The following is an 11,181-nucleotide window of genomic DNA, read 5'->3' on the forward strand; positions in this document are numbered from 1 at the left end:
TTACGAATAAAACAGATTAACAAATAGACGTAATGTGTTTTCTGCCGGGCGTGAATGCTGTCTGTCTGCTTGTCACACTCAGGACCAGCGGTTAAACGAGATGTTACACGCACTCTGCAACAATTTGTCAATTTGTCAATTGACGCTTCCTTCTCATAGGCTTATCGCTCACGGCTCCAAAAGCTCTCGCGCCTACGACCCGTTTCCCACTGCCGCGGCCATTAGCTGACCGACACGTCTAGACATGCAATACGCATAAACCCCCCCTAAAAACAGGATTGCTGTGTTTTTACCGTTATAAAATAGGACATTTTGTTAAAAAATAAACCGTTAATAATACACAACTACTGCTTTTACCATTCAAAACTGCCCCGACTCTCTTTCCTCTCTAGCTAGAAAAGCACGACGCGTCCGGTGACCCCTTAAAACGTATTTCGAATATCGCATTAATAAATTCATATAATGTATTTTATTCCTTTAAAGACTACCGATTCCAATTTGGTGCCATATGCTTTTATCTTGTAGGCCGTAGGATAGCTCCATTTCTACCGGCTATAGGCCATGGTACGTCTGGGGTATTATGCTTAAATTCTTTAGTAATTATCGTTGGCTATGTGCTTTATAACACATTTTATACTTCTTTTAGACACGTTTACTTATTGTATACACACTTTAAAGTTCCGAAAACGACTTGCCTCAGCTGTTTTCAATAAAAGACAGTGGTGTGTGGGTGTCGTGGCTGCACGCACAAGCGCGACATGGAGAGTTATTTTAACAAGGATCGCCAACGTTATTCCTTGATTCTTGTTGTCGAAATGCTTAAGATGTTTTATTTTAAATAACACATTAGCCGAAAAGAGTTTCATTGCTTAAAAACGATGAGGTTAAAGAGGCTTATTTGAAATAAAAGATCAGCATGTGTTGTCATACATCTTTTCAAGTTCTGTTTATACCTTTTGATTAACCATACGTAGATAAATTTAGCTATATGTAGCTAAGCAATCCGGGGGTGTTGTGTTAGAGATCGACTTTTATTTAAATTAGAAATAGGTTATTTTACACTATTTACAAATAAGCATATAAAATATAGAATTAGTGTGCATTCTGCCAGAATGGCGGCATGCTTCTCACAATCCGGGGCCCTCGGTTAACATCACGACAACAATTTCCGCTGGTAGCCATTTGACAGCTGCTTGCCGCGATATGTCTCAATAAAGGATACGCTGTGTGGATCTACGCGCGTGCGCCACACGAGAGTGAGAGCATGCATTCGTTTAAACAAGAATTAACCGCGTTATTTCCTGATTATTGCTATCGAAAATGCTCAGAGCGCTTTACTTTATTATTCACATTGACAGAAAAGTGCTTCATTACTTAAAAACATTACGGTTATAGGGGTTTTATTTGCTAAAACAGGCGCTCCGCCGGCGTAGCCATTTTGAAAGGGGCGTCGGCGTGGGTGCGCATGCGCCAAACGCCGGACTAGCGATCGTCCATTCCGACCCGCGTTGTTCAAACAGAGTAGTCGCATGTGGCGGGTCTCCGGGATCGTTTCGTCCTATTTCTTCTAAAAGTTTGCCGCTTACATGCTTTCTCAAACCTGGTAAATATAACTAAAGTATTTCGTGTTGGTTAAATGTAATGAGTGCTCGCTTCTTTTAAAACGACGGGTCTGTAATGTTCATAGGTTTCGCTTGCACTTGTTTAAATTTGCTCTTCTGCTGCTTCTTTCGGGCATGTTTGTTTAAATTCACACTACTTTTCTTTTAAAATAACACTAAGGGTTTTCTTATTTTGGTGCTTTCTTCTTTAAAACATTTTGGTGCCTTCTTTTAAAATACGCCACGGCGCTTACTAACAACACGCGGCTACGGGCCGGACGGACGCCCCCGCTGAACGTGTATGCCCTAGCTTGCCTTCATCCTGCTCTGTTTTATTATTCCTTAAAAACGTAATTAAAAAAGCACATTAATAAAATACATGTAATGTATTTTTATTCTATTAAAGTTTAATCTCCCAAACCACCCTATCGGCAACACGTGGCATAAGCATGTATTGATACCATATATGGGTATAAACCCTCGACCAATCAGCATCAAGGATAAGCCACTTCCTCTTATGACGTCAGAAGCGGAGAATTAAGCTCCGCCCAAGGTACCACATAATATCTCCCACTGCCTCCAGTTTTCTGCCATGTCTGTGCTTATTCTTTATATCAGATCAGACAAGTCCGCCAAAAAATCACACATTTGATCCTGAAAAAGGAAAAAAGCTACCTTGAGCCCCTTCAGCCTTTCGGCCCGGGATACAGCGCCGTCCAGGGAGCTCGCAACCGGCCACTGCCAAGGTGTTAATTGGTCAATATCCCAATCTTGCGTCCTCTGCAGGGGTCCCGATAAGGCCCGGGATGTGGTCGCTGGATCACCGCTTGCTGGGAACCCTTGGTCCGGGGTCACAACCCCTGTAGTAGGAGTACACGGCGGCGTAGATTCCAACTGTTCTTCAGGTTCGCTCTGTGCGCCGCCGGTTGAAGTTTCTGCCGTTGCTAGACCCGCTTCAATTTTTTCAGCCGCAGCGATCAACAATTCATCATCGGCAGTGTCTTGGGGGGAAGAGAAGGACAAAAATCAGTCTTTAAGCATTTCATACACAAAAATCCACGATGCGGGTATTGTTCCACGTACCGTTAAAACTATCCGTTCTTTTCCGCTTATGTTGTCCGTGGACAGTCCCTTCACGATTATCTCTGAAAATAACCGTCGGCGTGCTTAACAGGTCGGCGTCCTTATCTGCGACAGTGAACATAAAACTTTCAGTCTTTCCACAATTTTTTAAAACAGTAAATCCATTGATGTGCTTATCATTGATATTAACTTACCGCTATTCCAATCCTCTGCTTCACGGGGCTTACTCGGGCTTGACACCGTGGAAAATTCTTGGTCAAAAGTAATCGCAAATGTTTTCACAATAGCGACAATTCAAACAATTTTAAAGTATGGCGAAAGAAATTTAACATACCTCCAGTTTGTCATTTCCATCTTTGGCGTCGTGAGCTGATCGTCGATAACGTTTCAAGTTCTTCTGTATTTTTGGTCGACAGCGTCGCCCTTAATATAGGGGAAACTTTTTTTTGGGGGGGGGGTGGACCGCCCCTTCCCCGCTGTGGGGGCCACATGCTGTGGACACAGGGTGGCGCTAGCGACCCGTCTTTACCGCCGTTCGAGTTATTGCCAATTTTTAAAATGTGCTTTTGCCCCCCTATTAAATAATCGCGTACGTCTACTTTAGCCACATTGAAATAATTTTATTCATTAATCCTTGTTTACGGGGTAGTTTGTCGACTGCTTTAGTCCTCAACTTATTTATTTTTATACTTAAATATCATAATTTGTGGTAATGATCGTTTTTTATTCCTTGTTTAGTGGTGCGGCTGTTTGTCGTGTTCTTTATTCCTTAAACTTTTATATATTTTATACGTAAGCATGTGTAATTAATGGTTTTTTATTCGTTGTTTAACACATTAGTGGTGCGGCTGTTTGTGGAACCAGTCGGATCCCCTGTTGTTTAATTCCACCTCATTGCATAAATGGCATATATCACACCCATACAAATTTAAAATAACGCTATAACGAAAGAATTTGTTGCTGCCTAAGTTTCAGCCGTTCCTACACAACATCCTGCTGTTCTGATGAGCTAACCCCTGCTTAACGGTATTGCCAAGTATTGCCTGTCGACCCGAAAAAAAGGTAGTTGCATTGCAAAGGTAGATGCATGAATTCTTGGTCCAGCGACAATTGTTCGCCATTTGACAGTTGCTTGACGCAACGAGCTAGCTCAATAAAGGAAATGCTGTGTGCTCTACGCGCATGCGCTCGCTTAAACAAGAATTAACCGCGTTATTCTTTGATTATTGCTGTCGAAAATGCTCAGACCGCTTTACTTTATTATTCACATTGGCAGAAAAGTGCTTCATTCCTTAAAAACATTACGGCTATAGGTGTTTTATTTGCTAAAACAGGCGCTCCGCCGGGGAGGCGGCGTGGGTGCGCATGCGCCAAACGCCGGACTATCGATCGGCCATTCCGCCCCGCGTTGTTCAAACAGAGTAGTCGCGTGTGTCGGAGCTCCGGGATCGTTTCGTCCTATTTCTTCTAAAAGTTTGCCGCTTGCATGCTTTCTCCAACCTGGTAAATATAACTAAAGTCTTTCGTGTTGGTTAAATGTAATGAGTGCTCGCTTCTTTTAAAACGACGGGGTGTATGTTTGTTGGTTTCGCTTGTTTAAATTTGCTCTTCTGCTGCTTCTTTCAGGCATGTTTGTTTAAATTCACCCTGCCTTTCTTTTAAAATAACACTAAAGTTTTCCTTCTTTTGGGGCTTTCTTCTTTAAAACATTTGGGTACTTTCTTTTAAAATACGCCGCGGCGCTTACTAACAACCCGCGGCCGGACGGACGCCCCCGCTGAACGTGTATGCGCTAGCTTGCCATCATCCTGCTCTATGTTTTATTATTCTTTAAAAACGTAATACAAAAAGCACATTAATAAAATACATGTAATGTATTTTTATTCTATTAAAGCTTCCCAAACCACCCTATCGGCAACACGTGGCATAAGCATGTATTGATACCATATATGGGCATAACGGCAATCTCCCAAAACCATATCGCCCCCTATCGGCAAAACGTGGCATAAGCATGTATTGATACCATATATGGGCATAAACTCTCGACCAATCAGAATCAAGGATACGCCACTTCCTCTTATGACGTCAGAAGCGGAGAATTAAGCTCCGCCCAAGGTACCAGGTAACCTTTTTTTGGCAGCCCTTCGCAGACAACTTCCTCTATGAAAAAAGAGCAAGTTGTGGGAGGCGTAAAAGACAATTTCCCTACGGGGATCAATAAAAAGTGTCAATTATTATTATTATTATTAGAACTCTAGGCCACCCTGGATACTGTGTGGTAAGTGTAGTGAAGCACAAAACTTTGGAGACACAGGTGCCTGTTATGAAGATTAATGAAGAACACATTACCTGCTTTGCCGTAACGCAGGAAGAGGAGACAGTAAGCCAATGTTCAAAAGTTATTTTCAGAATAGCAGATTTTCTATGTATTTTGAAACTATATATGTCAAATCACTTAATTTTCCTTGTTTTCACAGTGGTTTGATTTTTTATACAAATACATCCGCCCTGCCATGTTAACCAGAAAAAGGAAGCTTGGCGAAGACCTCAGGAACAGTAAAGAGACGTTCTTCATCTCTTCCAGTGGCAAAAAAATTTCCAACTGCTCCACCGACATCCACGACCTCCACGAAAAGTGAGAGCACCACCCGTACCTATTTTCTTTCTGCCCAGTTGTGTGACCGATGGAGAGGCGTTAACCCTCTGAGGTCTAGAGGTCAATATCATAAACTTAATTCATGGCAATTAAATTATTTCTTATACATTTGTTTTGCCATTAAACTCATCTTAATCGTAGTGTACTTTGTAAATATGTCAGATTTATGTGAAGTTTGTAATTTGACATCAAATTATAGACATTGCAAAATGCAGTTTGGAACACTTGCAGAAACATTATAAAAGTACATAGTGAGCAATGGTGGCAGTTTGTTTTGATCCCAGATATCTGATCACCAAAGTCTTGGCTACATGAAGATGACTATATGGTGTAGTTGCAACATTCAGTTGGATAAATAAGAAAAACCAAACTCATGTCACTATTTCTGGGCTCCTTTCATTGAATATGTAGGAGCTCTCATGTGTATGCGTGAGCCATTCATACCTGGCCACATCCTCCCCCTCTTTTATGGCACTGATGGGGATGTATGTGGTTTCACTGCTGCGTTGTTCATCTAATTACCATGCCTGAAATGCCTCTATTTATAATGCGAATAGTGATCTTCAGGTGGGGGCAGCGCTACACGTTCCCGATGCAGATAAAACAAAGTAAGGTGACATGGTTTACTTTTGTGCCGATTTAACCTAATTATAAAAACTTCCAACAATGGACGTTATAAAAAGAAGACAGATTACGGATTTATTCAGTGTTTTTTATGTTTCTACATTTACATTTACATTTACAGTATTTGGCAGACGCCCTTAGCCAGAGCGACTTAAATAAGTGCTTTAAGACGCTGCGATGAATTTTTCCGATACTAGCGCAATAAGGACCCAGGCTATGAATACCATCTATCTGAATACTCTGTTGAGAAAGTGCAACTTTTTTTTTCTTTCATACACACACACACACACACACACACACAAGGAAAAGAGCTGAGTAAGAATACAGAGTACTACTTCAGGTATTTCTGAAAAAGGAAAGTTTTGATTTGTCGCTTGAAGACAGCCAAGGTTTCCGCTATTCGGACATCAAAGGGGAGTTCATTCCACCAACTAGGTGCCAGAACAGAGAAGAGCCGAGATGTGTGTCATCCTTGTGCCTTGAGGGGTGGTGGGACCAGTCTAGCAGTGCTGGAGGATCGGAGAGATCGGGGCGCAGTACGGGGTGTGATGAGGTCTTTTAGATAGGATGGTGCCAAACCATTTTTGGCTTTGTATGTGAGCTTCAGTGTTTTGAGTTTGATGCGGGCAGCTACAGGAAACCAGTGGAGAGAGCGTAGCAAAGGAGTGCTGTGGGAGAACTTGGGAAGGTTGAAAACAATTCTACAATAAGATTTCAGCGAGTTACAAACATATGATAAGAAATACATAAGAAAGATATGCGGCATCACCGACAATACTGCTGACTCTGGAGTGTTAACGTATGTCCTCTTTCCCCTGTAAGGTACCAGCTGCCAAACATTACAAGCCAGATGGCACGACGTGCTTTTAAGATGGCAACAAAAACATTAGATGACACACAAAAATCTTTAGTGGCGGAGTACCTTGCCCACACCACAACCAGTACACAGAAATATGATCGCATGAGGGAGCCTGAAAACGTGATTTCTGTGGCACAGATTCTTAGCCACATCAGTGGTGAATCACAGTAAATATATAACATCATCTCATATTTCTTCTTATATTTCTCAATTGAATTAATGGATATGAAATTGTCCAGATGCTTAAAATATTCTTACTCTTCATTCCAGGTCCAGCAGTAACGAGCCAAAGGTTTCCACTTCCTGTCACGTGTTTAGGGAGCAGACTGCATATGACCTGCTTGTGAAGACCTTTCCAGTCACACTGGATAGCATGTGTCCCAGTAAGAGTGACCGAATTAAAATCGTGGGTTCTGCTTGTGATCGGTATTGCTACGACCACTGGTGTTCAGAACAGAGGTTGTTGCGTAACCAGCATGTTCTTGGTGAGTGGAGATATTTTTTTGACTTTATATCTGCAATAGTGGAATACACAATGGAACATACTCTTAGTATATTAATAAAACCAAATTCTTGTTCTTCACAGAGCACTTCACTCGGCGCAAGCCCACAAAAACCCGCATCCACAAATGGATCGAAAAACAAGGCTGGAATGTAAATATTCCAGACGCACAGTTCATCCTTGATCAGTGGAAGTGGAAGAACTCAAATGACACTGATATGGATTGTCAGATACTCAAGAAGCCGGTGAGGACACATAATTGGAAAGGCTTGTGCATTTATGACATTCCAGGCAAAGGAAGCGGTGTTGTTGCCACGCGGGTGTTTGCCAGTGGTGAAGTGGTATGTGACTGTCACGGCAAGGCAGTGTCACTGAAAGATGGCCTAAAGATTCATGCATTTGCAGCACAGGGACAGACTGAATGCATGGTTTTCTGTAAGAATAGTAGCCGGGGACTTCCGGTTGAGCTTTGATGGAGTAGGACGTGAGTTTGGGAGCTCCCGCCGATTTCGTTTAAAATTGTTATTCATTCGCGCTTTTCTGCCATAATTTTAGTCCTGTTTCATTCTGTAGTTCGTTGAGTTGAGAAGTTTTACTCGGGACTTTAAAATGGCAGCAAAAAATATTAAAACTCGCAGTACTATTCAAACACAACTGAGGCCTAGTTTGCAAGCCGCGACCACATCCTCGAGTGAGTCACCCCCCTCGAGCCAAGCTAATCCGGATATGGATGCTCTTAAAGGCGAGTTGTTGGCTTCGCTGAGGAAAGATATTGCTGATATTTTTAAAAAAGAACTTCAGGATACTCTCGGTGATGCTTTGTCTACTATTAAGTTCGACTTGCAAGCGGTGAAGACGCAGCTGGCGATTGATAAAGCTGCTAATGACGCTACCGTGTCCAAGCTGAAAGGTACGGTCAGGGAGATGGAGCACGCACTTACTGTGTGCTCGGACGACATAGTCGAAATGAAAAATACTATCAAGTGCTTCACAGCTAATGCAGCCAAGCTGGAAAATAAATGTGAAGACTTGGAGTCTAGGTCGCGCCGTAACAATGTTAGGATAGTGGGAGTACCGGAGGGCCCTGACACGTGCACCACTGAGGCCGTGGCCTTCTTGTTAAAGGAAGCATTTAATCTGGAGAAGGAGCCGCTTTTGGATCGTTCCCACAGGACCCTCCAACCCACACCAAAGACCGGCGACCGTCCACGAGCCATTGTATGCAGGTTTCATTATCATACTGACTGTGTTGACATTTTACGCCGCGCTAGAGAACGCCGACAGTTTAAAGTTGGAGACCAGACCATCTCAGTCTTTCCTGACTACACTGCTAAGATAGCATGCGCTCGAGCTGCATTCAATCCGGTCAGGCAGCAGCTCCGTGGCATTGAGGGTGTTCGGTACGGCCTGTTTCATCCAGCGCGACTTCACATCACATAAAAGGGTGTTGAGAAGAACTTTGTTTCAGCAGAGGAAGCCAGTGATTATGTCAAAATGTTGATTTCTGAGTGAGCCTCAATAGCCCTTCAGTTTGGTGCTGTAATGCTGCTAAGTGATTACGGTCTCATTAGGGTTAACGCTGCATGTGCATTTTTATTTATTTATTTTTATTTCTTAGGTGTGTTGCGCTAGTTACGGTACTGTTTGTTTTTATTTTCATTTTCACTTTTATATAATAAGATTAATAGATTAAGATAAGATTAATTAATCGGATATTATACTCTTGTACTTCCGATTAGTCCAGCACAATCTTTTCTATGCTTACTGCATCTATTTGCACAGGACTTGTTTATTTGTTTTTTTTCCGTATTTTTGTTGTTTTGTTGTAATGTTCATCTTCTGAGAAAACAATGTTTTCCTGTTGTACTGTGAGTTTTTAATATAAAGTGTTTATAGTTACACGCACACTGTTATACAGTGTGGAAGTCGGTGGGAGGTTTTTCTCTCTCGCTTTTGTTTGTTTTGTTTGGGCTCCGGTTAGTCCATTCACTTTAGTGGATAATTTTTGCTCTTTTGGGGAATACTGCCGTCTCCTTTGTTTTGTTATGTGGAGACTTTGGTTTTTTTTTTTTTTTTTTGGGGGGGGGAGGTGTCCCATTTCAGCTCTTTGCGACCACTGGTATTTATTTATTTATTTATTTTTTTGAATGGTTATAGGTAATATAGATCCCAGCATTGCTGGGTCAGGCAGGCCTCTTAGATTTATTAGTTGGAATATCAGAGGTATGGGTAACCCTGTTAAGAGATCTAAGGTTTTCACACACTTGAAACATCTAAATTCTGATATAGCATTTTTACAGGAGACTCACCTTCGCATTAAAGATCATTATAGGTTATATTACACTTGGGTAGGTCAGGTCTTTCACTCAAATTTTAATTCAAAAGCTAGAGGAGTTGCCATTCTTATTAATAAGAAAGTTCAATTCTCATCGACCAATGTTATTGCTGATAAGAATGGTAGATACATCATTGTTGCTGGTACCCTAATGCAAAAAAAGGTTTTGTTGGTAAATGTATATGCTCCAAATTTTGATGATGCTGAATTCGCTAATAGATTGCTGAGTAACATCCCGTTCTTGAATACTAATTTGCTGATCTTCGGTGGAGATCTGAATCTTGGATCGATCTAATACTCGTAATCTGACTCCATCATCTATGTCTAAAATATTTTCAGATTTTATGAAACAGAACGATCTTATTGATCCATGGAGATTTCGCAACCCTTCAATCAAAAAAAAATCTTTTTTCTCCTAGGTGCACCATTCTTATTCCGGGATTGATTACTTTTTTATTGACAGAACTCTTAATTCGTGTGCTAATTCTTCTGACTATTCTGGTAATGTAATATCTGATCATTCACCTCTGTTATTGGATATTCAACTTTCTACCTATAAACGTAGCCCACCACTTTGGAGATTTAACTCTCTTCTTCTGGCAGATAAAGAATTTTGTGAATTCATTTCAAGTTCTATTGAGGAGTTCTTGTCCTTCAATCAAAGCGATTCAGTTTCATATTCTCTGCTATGGCAGACACTTAAATGCTACCTGAGAGGTCAAATTATTTCTTATTCTGTTCTTGCTAATAAAAAGATTAATGCCAGGCTTGAAGAACTTACAGCTGCGATTAGTAACCTTGATCAAAGTTATACACTGAACCCTTCTCCAGGATTACTGAAGCAGCGTCTTGATTTGCAAGCAGAATTCAATCTTATGTCAACTAAAGAGGCAGAGCGCTTGTTACTACGCAGTCGTGGCTCATATTATGAATATGGTGACAAGGCAAGTCGCTTGTTGGCACATCAGCTACGACGACAAGCCACTTCGCGTTTAATACCTAGTATTAAAAACACTTATGACACTATTACTACAGATCCCTTGGAAATTAATTCTACCTTTAAAACATTTTACGCTTCGTTATACAAGTCAGAATTTCCTACGGACAAAGCTAAAATGAACGAATTTCTTAATAATCTTTCAAATCCTGTTATTGATACTAATATTGCCGTGCAATTGGACTCCCCATTTTCCGTTGAAGAAGTATTAAATGCTATTACAGCTATGCAGTCTAATAAAGCCCCAGGCCCTGATGGGTTTCCAGTTGAATTTTATAAAACATTTATTGGTAAATTGGCACCATTGATTTTATCTGTGTTTAATGAATCCTTGGAAAGGGGTTCTTGGTCCTTGGTAGTCCTCCGCAGAGGGGGGGGTGGTAGAGTGAATATTAAAAAAAAAAAAAAAAAAAAAGGAAAGGGGTTCATTACCACCAACTTTCACACAAGCAACTATAGCACTCCTTCTCAAAAATGACAAAGATGCAACTTCATGTGGTTCCTACAGGCCATTATCTCTGCTT

The 11,181-nt window shown here is 41.2% G+C and overlaps 1 protein-coding gene across 1 annotated transcript in view; it reads right to left on the bottom strand.

The window, feature by feature from the left end:
- LOC125721183 (uncharacterized) overlaps positions 1-10,962 on the bottom strand; it is a 28,987-nt gene extending 18,025 nt beyond the window's left edge. Inside the window, exons 1-4 of the mRNA XM_048997239.1 lie at positions 3,019-10,962; positions 2,879-2,916; positions 2,685-2,789; positions 2,277-2,602 (exon numbers count right to left, since the gene is read on the bottom strand). Coding sequence (XP_048853196.1) covers positions 2,277-2,602; positions 2,685-2,789; positions 2,879-2,916; positions 3,019-3,038 — 489 coding nt within the window. The 5' untranslated portion in view covers positions 3,039-10,962. The remainder of the gene's footprint in view (positions 1-2,276; positions 2,603-2,684; positions 2,790-2,878; positions 2,917-3,018) is intronic.
- Positions 10,963-11,181: the final 219 nt, after the last annotated feature.

Source organism: Brienomyrus brachyistius, unplaced genomic scaffold (genome assembly GCF_023856365.1).
Source record: "Brienomyrus brachyistius isolate T26 unplaced genomic scaffold, BBRACH_0.4 scaffold32, whole genome shotgun sequence".
NCBI lineage: Eukaryota > Metazoa > Chordata > Actinopteri > Osteoglossiformes > Mormyridae > Brienomyrus > Brienomyrus brachyistius.